At 40.1% G+C, this 17,639-nt stretch overlaps 2 protein-coding genes across 3 annotated transcripts in view; both read right to left on the bottom strand.

Annotated features, from left to right (window-relative positions):
* Positions 1 to 229: 229 nt before the first annotated feature.
* Positions 230 to 13,055, bottom strand: npc1 (Niemann-Pick disease, type C1). Its single transcript, XM_020110274.2, has 25 exons — positions 12,845 to 13,055; positions 10,702 to 10,830; positions 10,322 to 10,428; positions 9,893 to 10,038; positions 9,438 to 9,605; positions 9,050 to 9,299; positions 8,820 to 8,902; positions 8,349 to 8,719; positions 7,916 to 8,142; positions 7,571 to 7,671; positions 7,146 to 7,248; positions 6,845 to 7,034; positions 6,482 to 6,664; positions 6,118 to 6,232; positions 5,792 to 5,919; positions 5,351 to 5,485; positions 5,101 to 5,190; positions 4,774 to 4,964; positions 4,500 to 4,615; positions 4,157 to 4,286; positions 3,811 to 3,996; positions 3,104 to 3,335; positions 2,652 to 2,765; positions 2,374 to 2,536; positions 230 to 2,271 (listed from the first exon to the last, which is right to left on the bottom strand). The coding sequence occupies exons 1-25, from the start codon at positions 12,920 to 12,922 to the stop codon at positions 2,189 to 2,191; spliced, it is 3,819 nt and encodes a 1,272-aa protein (XP_019965833.2). The 5' UTR covers positions 12,923 to 13,055; the 3' UTR covers positions 230 to 2,188.
* Positions 13,056 to 14,788: 1,733 nt separating this feature from the next.
* The window catches only part of egfra (epidermal growth factor receptor a (erythroblastic leukemia viral (v-erb-b) oncogene homolog, avian)), a 39,706-nt gene continuing 36,855 nt past the window's right edge, over positions 14,789 to 17,639 (bottom strand). For both annotated transcript variants that reach the window (XM_020112123.2, XM_069510901.1), the window contains one exon: positions 14,789 to 17,332. In XM_020112123.2, coding sequence (XP_019967682.2) covers positions 16,989 to 17,332 — 344 coding nt within the window. In that variant the 3' untranslated portion in view covers positions 14,789 to 16,988. The remainder of the gene's footprint in view (positions 17,333 to 17,639) is intronic.

The following is a 17,639-nucleotide window of genomic DNA, read 5'->3' as shown; positions in this document are numbered from 1 at the left end:
CCACACTGTGGTCAGTCGGAAGAATCTCAATAGATGGTCTTTTTGGTTTGTGCTCAAGGTGCCAAAAGTATTATTCCTCTTAAAAATGAAATACTGTAGTTTTTCTTTGTATAGAACCTGATGCAAGAGAAACAGTTAAGTTGTTCTAATAGAAACGTTTGATAAAATGTTAAATCAAATGAACATCTGCTCAAACATTAGTATAGAAACAACATTTTGAGACATGAAATTATTTCAAAGAGAATATATTGGAAAATTGTTTAAAAAAACTCAAATATCTCAGTGGTTGGTTCTGTTTTTTGTCATCAGAGATTATTTGTCAATTTCAAAACACAGAACCGTTAATAAGCACAACTCTTCCTCAGTCGTTCGCTCATAAACATTTTTTCTTTGACACATTTCATTCTTACATTCCATAAAACATCAATTGCATCATGAGGGGGAAAAAAAACATTGTGTAAGAAAGATTAAAAACAAAGAATGGTACCGTTCCTTAAAAGATTTTTAAACATCTTGGTTAAAATGATAACATCCTCTTCCTGTTATGTCTCTGTCCTGTTCAAATTCAATTAGCGGGAGCGCACAACTGTGATTAAGGCACAATGGATGATCAGTTCAATTCATCAATACCTCAGATATGTTACTGGGGTGTTGAGTTAAAAAAATAATTCTATTAATCGGCCACTCAAAGTATTTTTTTCCTTGAAAATCCAATAGTTCATTTTCCCAGTTCCACATGGTCAGTGATTAACAAAGTAAAATAATAACATTATTAATAACTTAAATGTGTTGGAATGAAAAACCTGTCAACCAGTCAGCATTCTGTAAATCATGCAGAAACGTTTTAACTCTCCAGCTACAGCTATAGTTCAGTCACTGGAAAGTGTCACAATTACACTTCAATGTAAAACCATTATTAGCATTATTCATAGCAACCTTGACATCTGGCATGAGCATGTATCTTGTGTTGGACGAACAATCGAGTCCTGCAAACACCTCAAAAAGACGATTACGATACATTAGCTAACAATGAAATGAAACAATGCCAGTGAAGTTTAAGCTTTGAGCTTTATATATATTTTTGTTACCTTCGCCAAAGAGGTTTTCACTGCTGTTTGTTTGTTTGTTAGCTGGTTTGATTGTAAGTAAGCAGATTTCCAAGAAAACTTGGTGGAAGGTGGTCAAGGAAGAAGCCCGTTCAATCTTGGTGCGGTTCAGGGAATTTCTTTCACTTTCTTATTTCCTGGATCCTGATGTGAAAAATCTGGCACATTTAGAGGCCTGATATCTATGAGTGTGTGAAATTTGGTGCAGTGAGTGCCATTCTAATACCTATGCTCCCATAGGTAAAAAAATGGCCACAATTGCGACACTGCTCTTCCAACATAGATGTGAACGAATAGAGTAAAAGCCAGAATTTAAAGCTAAAAGACACTTTTAATTTCAAATCCAGTGTGCTCGAGTAAAAACACGACTGTCTTAGTACTCACAAGCTAATCCCAGATTCCTTAGGTGTACAGGAAACATTACTGCTAGATGAAAATGAGCCGTGTGTCTGTATGATTTTGAGTTTGCAGACACAGCTCTAAATAGGATTCATGTTGATGCCAGGTATTATTGGGGGCTTATGATATCACTATTGTTATTGGTTAGCTTCAGTGAGTGCTGTGTTACAGTCAATAAATGATTCAAAATATCAAACAGTTCTACAAAAGTTAAAAAAAAGAGTCAGATCTATGTTTCTGGTACATATTTAAAAACCTAATGAAAAAAAAAAAAACTGACCAGTTTTACCCTTTTACGTTTTCCCATATTAAAATAATTCATAGTATCTGACTGAGGGTTTGTCTGTAAAATGGTGTTGGGGGGATGGTGTCTCTCTTACGTTCACACAGTCAAAGTGTTGAATTCTGTTCCACGGCACGTTGCTCATGCTTCAAATACCGAGGTCGAGCTTGTCCTGTAGTGTGAGGAATGTCGGGGGTCTGAAGTCTGCTGCAGAAGTCAATATGAGTGTGCAGCCCAACAAGGCCTCTGGCAATCCCAAGTGTGTTCCTGAGTGAAATCCGTGCATAAGTAGTAGCAATGACGATGAGTGTGTCAGTAGTCACAGAAACTGCCTCGTGCTCACACCCACGCAGTCCCTTCCAGACAAATAGTTAGGGCATTGTTCATTGTCCGCAGCCTCCTAGTAGTTGAGGAGCCGCTCCCTTTCTGTGCCGATATTGCGCTTGTTAGCAGCAAACACCTTTGCTTTGTTCACCGAAGGACCTGTGAACCAGGACCAGAGTTTCATTTAAACACTGCATTAGATCTGTGCTCCAAGCTTGTATGTTTCAGTCTGAATGTGCGACTATACTGAACGATACTGACCAATATAGCTGAGCAGCACAGGGAGGAAGATGAGGCCGTGTGTGGCCCCCAGCAGCACTATGGCCAAGTACATCCTGAAGTAGAAAACCTTGAAGATCTGTGACTTGGACAGTGCCAGGATTATGATACCGCCAAACTTTGTTAGCGTGATTCCACTGAATACCTGCAAAGAAGGAACAGTTCAAGAAATTCAAATACATTTTGAAAATATAAAACTGCAAATATTTTCAAGGGGTTATGTAGTTTGGTGGAGGCCCACGCTCAACTGAGAGACTTACAGAACTGCCCATGTGAGCCAGAGCCTCTTCAGCCCGCTCCACTCTGTTCTTCTTCACACTGATGGAAAACGCTCGCACGATGTGACTGCAGAACTCCACCGAGATACCACAGGTCTGAAGCAGAGGACAGGGAACAACTCAACATCAGAAAAATGCTTATGCTGAATATTTATGGGTGAGATTAAAGGAAAACAGTCATCAGCTCCAGTTTCTTTTGAACATATTGTAACTCCTGGTATTTGGGGACATGGTGAAATTGCTAGATCAAAGTCCCTGAGGTTAAACAAGGCGAGGGACAGAACAACATCACATCTTGTCCTATTCATTTACAATGTTTTCAAAGGTTTTTATTGCTTCCCTTAATCCTCAATTGTAATATTTTTTTTATTGTGCCTTAGATATTATTTTGGTTTTCCACCAACTGTATGTAGCGTCTTTTTCATTCTACTCACCATGACCAGGTTCACCAAGGAGACCGCATTGAGGCTGATGCCCCACAGCCACATGACACCGAACATGTTGACCAGGATCATGGCGATGGTGAGGCTGACGACCACAGCCGACCACAGCTCAAAGCCCAACAATACCGTCGTCACCACAAATATGGCTGCCAGCGACACGCTCAAGTTCAGAGCCGTGTCGTACGCAATGGTGAGGTACTGCTCGTAAAAAACGTAGAAGATGCTGTAGAGGAGGAAATAAAGAGGTGAACAAGGAAGTTTACAAAACTAACAACATTGTCCAGTTTTTTTACATTCACATAAAATGCTATGACAAGTCTACACCATCTCTTATTAGTATATAAGTAGTAGTAGCAAAATATAATTAATCATCTGCTTTCTTGTCTCAAGATGAATTTCAGTGGTGACAACTACTACTACTCATTGTCAACACACAGAACATCTAGTTTTGTATCTGCAAACCACCTGCAACCGCCATTTATAATGTTTTCTTTGCTACATGCTTATCTATGACCTACTTCTCCTCTCTGATGCCCTTGAACCTTGAGTCCAGAACAAACAAAACTTCATTATCTCAGCTTAGAAAATCATACACAGAAAATTCTAAAACACAACTATTTTCAAAAAACGTAGAAATGATTAAGAATCATAAAACAGCATATTTAACAAATATCCATGAGCAGAGTACGAGGACTTACCTGTAGGCAAAAACTTTGTGGTTCATGGACTGACTGATATTCTGAGCCAGATTTCGGGCCATTTTCAAACCATTTATGAAGTCTGGGGATTCCTTCAGGATGGTGTGGTAAGTCATAAAGTAAGTGGCTCCCACTCCTTTGTCATTGGGATACAGGTCCACCGCTGTGGCGTAGGCTGCGTGGCCGCTACAGGAGCAGTAATGGATTGAGAATGAGATTTACAAACCACAACACAAGTAAAAAAAAAGTCCTTTTGAACCAAAGAAACAAGTTTAAGTTATAACATTGTGTGTGTGCCATGTGTTTTCCATAGAAACCTCAAATTTTGACAGAGATATTAAATTACCCTTTTCCACACTTGGCGTTGGGATTGTCCGACAGGAACATGGGTAGAAACCGCATGAAGTCTTCACCCTCGGGCCTCTGCTTTCCACTCGGAGTCATGGGCCGACAGTGAATGCACGACGTGTTTACCACTGGAAAACAATATCACGCGTATTTTCATCCTTTCTACCAATTCAATCAGGTATTTGACAAATATATACTAAAACCATAAATTGAAAAAATGAATAAACAAATGAAAGTTAAATGATAAGCAATCAGCAATAGGGAATATAGAACTGGCAAAAAATGCTGAACTTGTGACAACGTTATCATTCAAAGCATGTTGACACCGGATAAAAATGTACCTGAGGCATTGCAGAAAGCCCCGGTGGTGTTGATGTATCGACAGCAACTGGACTGAGGCTTCACCCAGTCGAAGTAGTCGTCCAACCAGGAGGACGGTGTGTTAGCAATGGTTGTGCTGGAAATGTGAACATTTAAGAGATCGTAGATCAGATTAAATGAACTTTCAACCATTTGAACTTACAAGTTGCTTAGATAGTGTAATTGAAATAATTTTCAAACACTTAAAGACTTATTTTTTATTCATGATGTGATTTGTTTACAGCTCAGACTCACTAGTTGCTGATGAGTGAGGCAGAGTAGACCTGCTGGACCAGAGAGTTGTTGTTGCAGCCAACTCCACCACATACAACATTCTGACCCTCCAGGCTACTGTAGTTCAAACCATCCTCCACCACAAAGTACACTGGAGCTCCAGTGTGGAGATACTTGCTCATGTTCTTAAAGTAGTCCAGCACGTACGAGTCCTGGATGGAGAGACAAACATTAGATTTGACCAGCACAGGTAGAGGAACGTTCATCAATTTAAATAATTACACCACAAGATATGCAATCGATTTAGCTTCATGGAGACTAAATGTTACAACAAATGCAAAAACTCACATCAGGCATGGATAATTTCTGATCCAGTCCGATCTCCACTTTGTTCGTTACAGCAATACTGAATGAGAGTATTCCAACAAACACTGCCACCTAAAGAAGGAACGATGAACAGCATGATCATCATATACAGACCAAAAACAATATTCTACCACATGAAAAACATGATTCCAACTCAATCTATCAACAAGTTAGAGTAATACACGGCAGGAGGAGCTGTGCATTACTGGCCATGTCTCACTGAGGTACTTACTATGATTGGTCGCACCCACTCTTTGAGAATGAAGGGGGCATAGACTTTCTTGAAAAAGCGGAAGAGGAAACCATCCGTTTTTGTTTCCTGACCTTCTGGCAGCTTCACGCAACAGATGATGTCAAGTCGGTTCCCCTTTTAGACACAAAAGGTCAGTGGAACTTTGTGACGAATTTTAAGATTGAATCATGAAGAGCAAGTCGTCAACTGTGAGTCACTGAGGCGAAACAGTAACACAGTAAACACATCTATATATTAATTATTAACAGATCTACTTATATTCCCTGGTGTACAGATTGGTAACATAAAAACAGTTAAATATCTCTCTACAACGTTAAATTGGGGCTGTAAAATCTGAAGGGAAACTCATATGCCCATTTAATACCCCTCCAGTATCATTGTTAATATGTCATCACAGTTTTTTCACCCACACTGACCCACCTCTTGTCGTCTGGCGTCCAAGCCGAGCAAGCTGACAAAGCAACTGATCTGCAACAGGAAATCAATAAAAACAGCCAAGCCAGCAAACAGAGAGAAGGTCCTCACTGCAGGCATGTTAGACAAGGCTCCTGCACGAGAGGAGAAGTCAACAATTTCATCAGCATGTGACCAACCACAAATCACAGCATTTTATTAAAAGGCAACTTTCCTTTAAAACTATTTTCCTAATTCAAGGTGAACCACAACAATTCTTAGTACACATATAAAGATGAATTCAAATTTTTCTGTGAACATTTAGAGTTCATTTAATCGATGATCCATTTTACCCAGGAAGAAGGCCACTGTCTCAGAGAACGAGGAGAGGAGCATGCTTGGGGCAACGTCACCAAGGATACGACCGATCTGCTGGTGAAGTTCCTCCTGTGGCATCCGCTCATCTCTCTGTGGAGAAATGCAAATAGAAATCCTGTGTTGCAGGTTTAACAAACATATAACCGATAATTAAGATATATAGCACATAAGCATCCTCTCACTCCTTTTTCAAATATGTAGATTCCTCATCACTGTTTGTAAATAATACTTTTTTCTGTTTACTTTTTTTCCCACTTGTTTGTATAATTTTCAAAATTAATAAAAATGAATGTATAAATTATATAGTAGTTGAATTGACAAAGGGGAAGGAAATGTTACCTGGTACGTCTGCACCATAATAAAGATGTTGTCCACTCCGACAGCCAGCACCAGGAAGGGAATGACTTCAATTACAATGAGGGTGAGAGGGATACCAGCATAGCTGAAGATCCCCAGCGACGTGGACACAGAGCTGAGCACAATCAGGATACCAGCTATACCCAAAGAAATCTTTGAGTCCACCTGTGCAGGCCAAAAAATTTGAGGATTAGTCATGTGCTGTCCTCCTCTGCAGGTAATTGTCAAACCTGTTGTGCCAGTTTTGTATTACGTCACAGGGAGAAAAGATGAGTGACACTGAATGACAAACTATCCCAGGAATTCATTATAGCAGTAACACTGAATCAGGGCTTGGTCTCTTACCATCAGTCTCCTGAAGCTGTGGATGTGGCCCAGGGCCAGGGAGATGTAGATGAACATAAATGCGTAGCTGATCACGATGGTGCTGATGTCACTGTTGCTCTCTCTGTTAATCTCATCCTCAATACTCCTCTCTGCACTAAACGCTATGGTCAGGTTGGGGTTTTTGAAGTTCTTCATGAAATCGATGAATCTGAAATGCACACAAATGATCACAGTGATTTAAATGAATTAAAACCAACATTCGCTAACAATTTTTCTGAAGCTGTCAATAAGACATTTTAGAAATGGATTGATTTCTTACTCTTTCTCCCACGCCAGAGCTTTCCCCATCCTATCTGAGTCGTTCAGGTAGTTGTTGAGTGGAAAGGTGATCACTAGAGCGGTGGCATTGTTGTAGTTGGTCTCTGTAGTGTGACATTAAAAAAGATAGTGGAATTGTGAAAGGGAGGCAATCGCTTAGGAAATCCTCAGTCGAAATAGCAGTTACAGCAGAACACTCATTTTGGCAGAGAGACGGTCACAGCACGGACATAATCTCTTTGGCAGAGGTAATAACATCACTTCACAATCAACAAAGAACAAAATTTCAAGTGCAAATGATACGATTTTGGATTAATATTACCAAGTACAATATAGCACATTAAGGCACAATGCACTCAAATAATCTAAGAGAGGAAGAAATGTTTTGTAAATTGAGATCTTCCACTACTTCTTATTTCTGCTCACCATCGTAACCCCCCAGGGCGAGCCATGGGAAGACAGGGCCCCCATATGTGCCCAAACAAGGGTCATGGAGGAGAGTGGTGTCGTTAAGGGATGCTGGTGCACTGCAGAAAAAAAGGGAAGCAGACAAAGTTGAAGGATTGAAACAAACTAAGAAATACCCCATGACAACCAAATTGTCAAATCGGGAGCAAATAGATTCTAGTGAACTGCAGGTGTTTTTCTTACTGCAACAATTTGTTATTCAACAGATCTGTATTTAGAACAAAAGGAAATAGAAGCCTGCTGGTACATATTTGAAATGGGAAAAGAAACCTGACAGAATTGGAAAAAGAAGAAGAAAATCACCTGACACAGTAGAGGAAGTGACTGTGATAGTCAGCATAGACAAAGAAGTCATCTCCTATCGAGTGGTCCAACATAGAGTGGCTGTTCTGAAAGTAGTTGAGGACGCTCAGGATGGTACAGTTGTTATTGTACGGGGCCAGAGGGGACAAGCAGATGTCCTTCAGGGTGATGGTTTGATTGTTGTATGTGGCCACAATGGCTTCGATGCCAAGCTGCAAATCCAGCACCTGGTTGTTCACATTAAGAAACAAATGAAAGTAGAAAAAAACAGAAGAGAACAAATAAATCATGGTTTCACAAATGCAGCGGCTCAGCATATTTCTCATCTGGTGAGAGTAGCAACACTTCATACAAAACACACAGTGGCTCTACTGAGAGCAAACTGATCAAGATGAATAATTATGTTGCAAGTTGAACTCCCAAACTAACCCACCTGGTGCAGGATGTCTTTATCCAGCATGGCAGTGAATGGGACGTCTGATCCTCCAAAGTATGGGGAGTAGATGGTAGTGTCATTGAGTGGAGTGGTTATAATTAGCTGTACAGTTCTGAAGAAGGGACCAAAGTGTTTGTCAAAGTAGTCCTTCTCTTGACGAGCCTGGCTAGTGGGAGCTGACCACAGATCGACGGGGTCAGTGGTGATGTGCATGTAGACCAGCCCGCCAGAGGAGGCGACCACAACTATCAGGCTCCCCAGGATGACCACAGAGGGATGTTGCACGCAGAAGGAACCCCAGGAGCAGAAGAAGACACGCAGTGCATTCTCGAAGCGTTCGCCGAGAGTCTCACAACATGATGCATTGACTAAGGAGACAAGACTTGGATTTGGTTTCGGCTGCGCAACAATGACAGTTATTGCACCTACGAAATAAGACCTGTAGATGACGATAGTAAAAATATTCACCTTGGTCAGGATTATTACTGTTGAGAGACAGTGGGCTATTACTGTCCAGTATGGGGCCATACTCAGACATGATCGTCCTTTTCCTGTTCACACAAACCAAACAAATTAGGTATTAACTTCAAATGCCAGCAACAAAATCAATATATGATTGTCATGCTGGGTGAGTGGCTGCAGATACACTGTATGATACAATTCCCATCAGAACACACCACAAGCAAGAAGTCCCTTACCTGTAACACCACGCAATCAGTACGGCTCCAAAAAAGATCAGCAGGAAGGCCACGTAAGAGATCCACATGATGACAGTCATAGCATCGATACCAAAGATTGTCCAGGGTGGGGGGAGAGGGGGAGGCACGGGTTTGGGCCCACAGGAGTTGGTGCAGTCCTGACAGGAGCAAGGACCAGAGCCGTCCTCCAAGCCATCGGTGCAGGCGTATGTGTTGTTGTTCATGGGAGTATAACCAGACACCGGGACATCTAAAGCAGCGCAACACAGGACGATTGATCAACCATGTGAAAAGTAACAAATGAAACAAATGAAGGAGAAAGCTACAATGTTAAGTAAAATATTTCCTTTTATGATGAAATGTGAAGAATTACTTCTAAAGGATTTACCTGAGAATATCGGGATGATAGGGAACGGAGACTGTCCATTGTTGATATCAAACAGGTACTGGATCCAGTTAGTAGCATTACACTCTTTTGCATCTTTGCCACACAGCAGTGATAAGGCCTTCACGTTGCTGGATGGTGCCTGGACGTCCTTACAGGCGTTGTACATTTCTGAAAAAGTTCCATTTGATTATTGTAACTGAGCATCCTCTTTGTTATTTGATGACAAATGCAGCAACTATGACCACGAGTGGCCGACAGAATTGCACAACTGAGAGCATGACTTCATGTAAAGGGGGGGGGGTCAATGGAGTTTCATCTCCAGATTTGACATGCAATCCCAACGTGGCTATTTTTTATTTGTCACAGAGTCTCTAGATTTAACTGGGAAGCACTGAAAAAAAATTAAAAGTCAAAGCTGATTTTTTGTCTTCATCCTCTGCTGGATGTGAACTCACCGTTAGCAAATCTTCGTCCAAGGTAGTACTGCACCTCCACTACGCTGGTGTCATTGATATCTGTGGCATTCATGAACTGACTTTGTTGGGGGCTACATGTCAGCTCACAGAAGAGGGTCATCAGGTTAAAGAAACAAGCGGGACACCTACGCACAGAGGCAGTGAGCGTCAGAAGCAGGATTTAAAAAAAGGCACCGACTGTTGCACAACAACCACATAGAAGTTGAAATTTTAAAGTGTAACATCGCTGCAAATAAGGTAATAACAAATATGGGGGTAAAAATGATTTAGAAAATGCCAAGCTAAGACTTAAAACTGTGTAGTAACATTTGAGCAGCACACGCACTAACAAATGTAGATGGCCCACTCTTAGTGTTTATAAAGTGTGTCATGTGCTTCAATAGTTAATTATAACACCGTAGTTCCTACCGAGACAGGAACTGCAGGGGCAGCTGGAGACTCCCTTTGAGAGTGTGCAACTGGTCTACATCACAGCAGAGGCTACGATTTCCATAGTCGAATCCAGGACAAAGTTCCTGCACGCAAACAAAGAAGGAATGACATCAGGTTGATACTCCTTTATAGACTTTTTTTTAACCAATGGGAAGATAAGATAAGATGGACTTTATTCATCCCACACTGGGGAAATTTCAACATTACAGCAGCAGAAGGGCATTAGGATACAAATAATATAGAAATAAAATAAAAATATGTGTATGTGTGTGTATATATAAAGACAAATGCTAGAGTATGTTACAGAAATATTGGTTTGGACAACAAACATCAAGAAAAATCATTCAGAAACATACCGTGAGAAGCTCAAACCCCTCAGACTGTAGAGGGATGGGAGGACCAGTGTAGTTACAGTTGTACTTTTTTCCTGGCACCTGTTTGGACTCCCCACACTCCCCATACCAGACACAGTGCTGGGCCGCGACCTGATGATAGGACAAGAAAAACACTGATAATTTCTGTGGTGTGTTCAAAGAGCAACATTTACATTTTTTTTCCTGGTGATTCTTCTGCAGGTTTTTTCTTGAGGGACCAGCCTCTTTAGAGAGACATGGTCTTGCCAACAAATTAAAGACAAATAGTCAAAACACAGTGGAGCACATGAATTAGACCACTCTGATCTAAGGTTGAAGCTGTTCCCTTTTAGCTGGAAGTTTTATGTTCGTCTGGTTAAACCTCTGGTAATGTTTCCTTTCCTGTGTTTCAAGTATCTTGCACCTTGAATGTCTGACAAAAACTTTCACTTCTGCAAAAATACCTCTTGACAATCCAGTGCTTGACAGGGAGGCGTTCAGTTTAGTCATATATGAAACTGTTATCTTGACTCAACTGACATTCAACGTAATAAAAGGAGTTCAGAAAAGGGGATTCAAATTCCTATGGCAACATAAATGCACTCACCCTTTGTTATTGTGTCAGTTATTTTTATTGTGTTATATGTTAGTAAAGCTCCATTTGGACACATTTATTTTAAATTGGACATATTCCATAAAATACAAAAACATACCTTTACCACAAATGCTTCATGGATTTAACCACTATTTATACAGAGGCGTCTGCAGTTAAAGTTTTCCGTTATCTGTGTATTCAGCATCAGTTCTCACATGTTCTTCGTTGGGAGGGGGGGGGGCTTAGGGAAGTTAATTCACTTACTCCACAAACTGTTCTATGAATAAGCCCAGTGTCACACTATGTCTTACTTGTGCCTTGTGTGACTGAGTTCAAGGGCAGCATTCACATGTCATTATTTCTTCAGATGGACTGCAGATGAGCCCGATTCTCTAAATCCACAAACTATTTGTTCAAAGTCAACTTGCAAGTCTCTCAACTGGAGACAAAAGACTTGATTACATAGAATCAGATCCAGAAACCTGATTTATGATCCCCACCCCCAACAAAAGAACCTGGCAACAAACACACATTTCTATTTCATCCCTTAATTTTGTCCACTACAATCTCCCAAAGCGTTCTATATTTTTACTCATCCCACATTCATGTTGTGTTCACCAGGATATCTTAATCTTGAAACTGCAATGATTAGTCAGATCCTGGTGAGATGCTGCCGCATAGTTTTAAAGCTGTTTCATGCCTTTTAGTGGACTGACCTGATTACCTCATGAATACAGGTGAAAGCAATGCAGTGAAAGAGGGTTAGAGGACAGTCTGTGCTTAACTATTAAATCAAATCAATATATATTAAACCTTCAGTAATTATGTCTCCTTTTTTAATTTTTTTTAAAATTTTGGATCTTTACATTTTAATTGACCTTGTATTCATCTGCTACTTGTGGTGTTGCCTTGTTTTTACTTGCTGTTTTGAAACGTGCAATACAAATAACATCAAATTGTTATTACATGATTTGTTTTTGTCCTTTAATACAGATGTTTAGTCAAGCCTCCTACGTTTCGTCACAATAACTACACTGAGTGAAAACCAAAACTCAAAGTGAGTTTTACACATTTACAAAAGCATTACATGGTTATAGAGGGACACGAAGAGAACACCATGAACATTTGCTGAACAACTCGCCGACGCTGCAGATTTCTTGTCATATCCAGTTGCAACAGATTCAAAATAATGTCTTGTGATGATCTATACATCAGATGGGACACATTCACCTAAAACCTGGAATACACAACGAGGGACGTTCACTTTATTTCTACTTTACGTCCGCTCCTCTGTGAGCGAGCTGGGTTCGAGCTGCGAGGTTAGTTCGGCACAAACATGGCAAAGCGCAGCTAGCTGCTCTGTCTGAGCCACATTTAAAGCCAATTAGTGGCTAACGCTGTTCTTCGACCTGGATGTAAACAGCGGGAGTCTTCAACAGCTCAACTCGCAGCTTTAGCTAACCGCCCCACATCAACACAACATTAGCAACCGAGCGGCGAGCTGAGTCACGTTAGAGTCACGAGAACCGGGGACGTAAGAGTCGCACTCACCCATCGTAAACATCCCTGCGACAGGAGGACAGCGCAGACAAGGAGACGCAGAGAGTGTCTGCCGTGTTGGGCCCACATGCCGCCGGCTGAAGAGTTCGAGTCCGAGTGACAGCGAAGTCAGAGTTTCACATATGTTGTTGATGCTTTCTTCTTCTGCGCACCGCTCGTTGGCGCCGGAGACAAACTGTTCCCTCGGTGCTGCCACCTAACGTCGTCCCTGGTGCACTGCATCTAAACCCTACACCAGGAAACGTCATTTAAGTTCGTTGTGTAAATTAAAGGCCCTGAAAATGAATTACATTAACCAGATTCTCCTTATACACAACCAGGTAACTTTTATCACAATTATATAAAGTAATGAATGATTTTTCATTGTGAAAAGTAATGGAAATCCTTACAAATGGAAGTCATCCTCTTGTTTATTTAATTTCCGATATTATTATTAAGCATATACCAAATCAAATCCAACACAATTTAATTTTTACTGTTTTAATTGTGTTCCTGACTTTTGTAAAATGGCAGATACATGTCCTATCACATTACACTGCATTGGAATAAGGTGAAAATAGGGTTAGGATTTGATTCTTTTTTATCGGTCCATGGCAAAAAGAGGAGTTCTGACCCAATTTGGCCTAGAATACATACAGATTCAAGTTTGCCTAACTGATTGTGTTTTTATAACGAGTAACCTCTCCCGTCTTCTTGAAGGTTAAGTGGCTGATCAGTGTAAAAACTTAAATAAACTTTATTTCATCAAACAAAAAAAAAGGTAGACCATTATATCATGTGAGCTATTTCTGCATCTTCTTCTAGTTGGTTTGAAGTGAATGGGCTTGAAAAAATATCGTAAATAATTCTATGTACTTTGATGAATTTTGTGTAGTAATGTTATAACACCTTGTTTTAACATTCAAAGACTCACAGATGATGTGATGTTAAGGTCAGTTACTGTTTAGTTTCAATAATTCCTCACTCTTAAAACAAATTGCATTCATGTCAACATCCACAAATCCTTTAACTACTCATTACATTTCATTCATTAGAATAAAATGAGCCAGTACGATCAAACATTCTCCTCTTCAAACATGGCCGTGATTAACGATCATGCATCTTTTTTCTTAGTTGATGTTTCCATGTGAAGACGTCCTCCTGGTCTCTGTCATTGTTATCATTGTCATTGTTTGTTTCTTTAAATAAAGTTTAGGGAAACTATCAATCAGTCTGATTAAAGCACAGTCGGCCTTGATAAATCAAATCACAGTGTTTCAGTGTCAGTTCTTTATTTTAACTTTCAGTTTTGATTTAGCAACAAATATTTGTATTTGTGATATGAAATATATACGGTTTTAAACAAAGTTTTTACATTTGAACTCAAAAGTAGTAAAGCTTAAAGTTAAAATATAAAACTATTATTAAAACATTTCTACAACAATGTTAAATAATGCAATTTGTGACATTTAAACTGCCAAATTCTGATCCTAACATTAATGCCATCAATTTCAAAAAGCAAAATAAGTGAATACAATTTTACCCATTTCATTTAAACTAAAATTGGATTTAACGGGTCCTCTTTTCTTTTTTTTTACATTTAGTAAAATATTTCTTTCCCTCAGACAGACATCAAGAGGAATTAGGAGTTAAACACTTTAATCTGCAATATAAAGGTTACTTTGATCAGTTTTTCATTAACTATCACTGTTTTACTACCTCTGCTCGTCATTGGTGGACAAACAAACCGAAGCTTCAGAAAGGATTCACTCGTCATTCAGCTGATTATCTGCTTATTCATCAAACTGCTACTTGAAGTGCTGCAAACATCAAGATTAAAAAAGAAAGACTGAGTAAATGAGTGAATCATTGGGCTCTTTTTCCTTCTTCCTACATCTCTTTACTTCTCATCACTTGTTCCAGCTGTGGGGAAAAGACAAAAACAAACAAGATGTGTTTACATAGAAAAAAAACATTTATTCATATTCAGTTCGGAATGAAATAATTACAATTCAGGAACAAGTGCAGATTCACGTATGATGTGACAAAATCGTGTACTGATAGTATAAATTATAGGTGACTTTTTATGGTGGTATATTACAGCAACATTCACTGTTTTCTGTACATGTACCTGTTTAAAATCTGCAAAAGTAGGTCTACAGGCTGCTACAATAGGAGATTCCTTTAAAACTAGGAATGATATTTGCAAAGTTATTGACTTTAAAGCTTCAGGAGCAGGTTCACAGAGACGGTCTCAACACCCTGTGTGAAACAACAGTCTATACTTACAGAAAAACACAGAGAAGGAAAGGTCTCCTGGGAATGATACTTAAGACTAAAAACATCAGAAACATCCTGAGTTTCTTACACAACACAGAGTCATTCAAACAGTCGCTAAAATACATCGTGTTAACAAGGAAATACCACTAGTAATGACAGCTACTTAAAAATTCAAACAAGTTGCTCATGTGACTCTAAGACAGTTCAACCAGCATTTCAAGTGGAAACACTCACACACACACACACACACACAAATAAAACCTCTATGGGAACACATCTGGAGCTACTGGAGTTTTATTTCCGCTTTTTAAGTTTATGGTCGTCAAGTCGACTGTAAAAATTTGACAACCTCATTGAGTCAGGAGTGTTAAAAATATACCATAGGAAGGAAATGAATAGTAACAGGGCAGGAAAAAAACAGTTTCCTGTGTGAGCAGACGAATACTCCACACTCATAGAAAACCCAGAGTTTAGGGAACTTTGTGGGTCCACACAAATATGCTTCACTCGAGAGTGCTACACCTACGAAACAGATCCGTGTGAATATAACCACAATCACATTCTCTACATAGTTGCACACACACACAGACACAGTAGGTTTGCAGTTTGTGTTGACTTTCATTCATTGTTGACAGCTTCACCAAAACCATATCCCTAAACTTAATTAATTTTATATTATAATTTATTATTGCTGTTATTTATTGTTATTCATTATTTATTACAAATCTTCATTTTAACATAGAAGATGGAGAAGCTATCCCACCTGTGTCTATGCTCTTTTTGCTCTTATTCAATCATTTTTTCTATTTTATTGATTTCATCTTTCTATGATGGGATTTTAACCAGTCGATTATGGTTTCAATGAGGGACTCATTGACAGTGTTGTGTTCTAATGCTAACCCTAACCATGGTCAATTCATATCTCACCCCGAACCTTTACTTAACCACAGTTCAAATCTTACTTCTAAACTTAACCAGGACCTCAAAAATTACATTTGGCCTCATTAAGACCAGGCTTTGGTCCCCATTAGGTCTACTGGTCTCGAGAAGGTCTGTGTTTATGCTGGAAAAGGTGCTTAAGAGTCAACAAAATCAAATACATGCACACACACACACACACACACACACACACACACAGAACTGTCTTCGAGCAGAAAGGTTAACATGTTTAAATGATATCATTCACCATTATTCCTACTTAACAATAATTTCTATACATTGCGACATCTTGCTTCCTCGTTGACTTATCCTCCAAGAGGAGTGTCGTCAGGCCCCCGAGGGCCCCACCAGTAAAAGGCTTCACAGTGTCGACCGAGGCTCCACTGTGTGTGTGTGTGTCAACCCTTTCTGTTCAAACTAATCAATACTCCTTGCTGATTGTGATTCTGTGACACATGTACCTAAAGGTGTGTTTTGGGCTGAGCTGCCAGTTTCTGTCCTTCTGCCTCCCAAAGAAATTCAGGCACTTACATCCTCCACTGACACATTTGGATCAAATGCAGCATTTTCACTTCTGAGACAGATTTTCACTTTCTGACGAGGGGTCATGATATTTGGATGGAGCGCATCTGCTCCACAAACTCAGGTCAACTGAGTCATGTATGTGTCGGCCCTCATCCAGCTTTCACCGAGATAAAGTCACTTATCGTTTGATTTGTGAGGAAAAAGCTCTTTGGAATGAGTCAGGTTTTATATGACAGTTACACAGCATGCAAACAACATGGAAAGCTGCACAGTGTCACCTGACTTCAAGAGACAGGATAAAACATACATGATACATGATGGTACCACTCAGGTGTGCTTCTCCAGCCCAGACATTAATGGTCAGGAAACAAAGGAAACTGTCTTGTATTTTTTGACTGTACCCATTATGTCATCAGTCTGGACCCAGGTACTCTGCGTTCTCCGCTGCCGGGATGTTACCATTGGCGTGGCTCTTGAAGAAGGGGCTGAAATCCTGTTGGTAGTCGGGGTTGTCTATGCTGTTCTGGGGGTGGTATTTCTGATTGAAGTGGTCCTTGCCGTTGGAGGTGAGCGGGAGGATGGCGCGGGGCGGGATGTCGTTGAGATACTCGGGCCCGTTGGACCCGTTTTTAAAGCAGTTCAGGTACTCCGTTTCTGTGTCGTCCGAGGAGATGGTGGGGAGGAGTGTGCGAGGTGGACGCGGGTGCTGGTAGATGGGATTCATCACATCGGAGACTCCGTTCTGGTTCATGTAGTCTGTAAGAAAGGTTGACATAGTGAATGTGTGGGTTATCTTTAAAACATACTGGACCATAATGATGGTTTTCCTCAATTTATTTACTTTTAGGGGCATTTTTACGATATAGGGGGAAAGAGATGGGGTCTGAAGACATGATGTCATTCATGATAAGTGCTTTAACCTCTATGCCACCAGGGGGCTCCAAGTTTTACATGTTCAACCAATTTTCTACGATTTCCAACGTTCCAGACACGAGCTGTCTTTGTTTAGTTTGTTTGCTTTATTTAAGTTAAATTCCTCCTATGGTGCTGCAGTGGTGACAGT

This window comes from Paralichthys olivaceus, chromosome 16 (genome assembly GCF_024713975.1).
Source record: "Paralichthys olivaceus isolate ysfri-2021 chromosome 16, ASM2471397v2, whole genome shotgun sequence".
Taxonomy (NCBI): domain Eukaryota; kingdom Metazoa; phylum Chordata; class Actinopteri; order Pleuronectiformes; family Paralichthyidae; genus Paralichthys; species Paralichthys olivaceus.
Note: the sequence above shows the minus strand (reverse complement) of the source record. Positions and strands in the feature narration are given on the sequence as shown.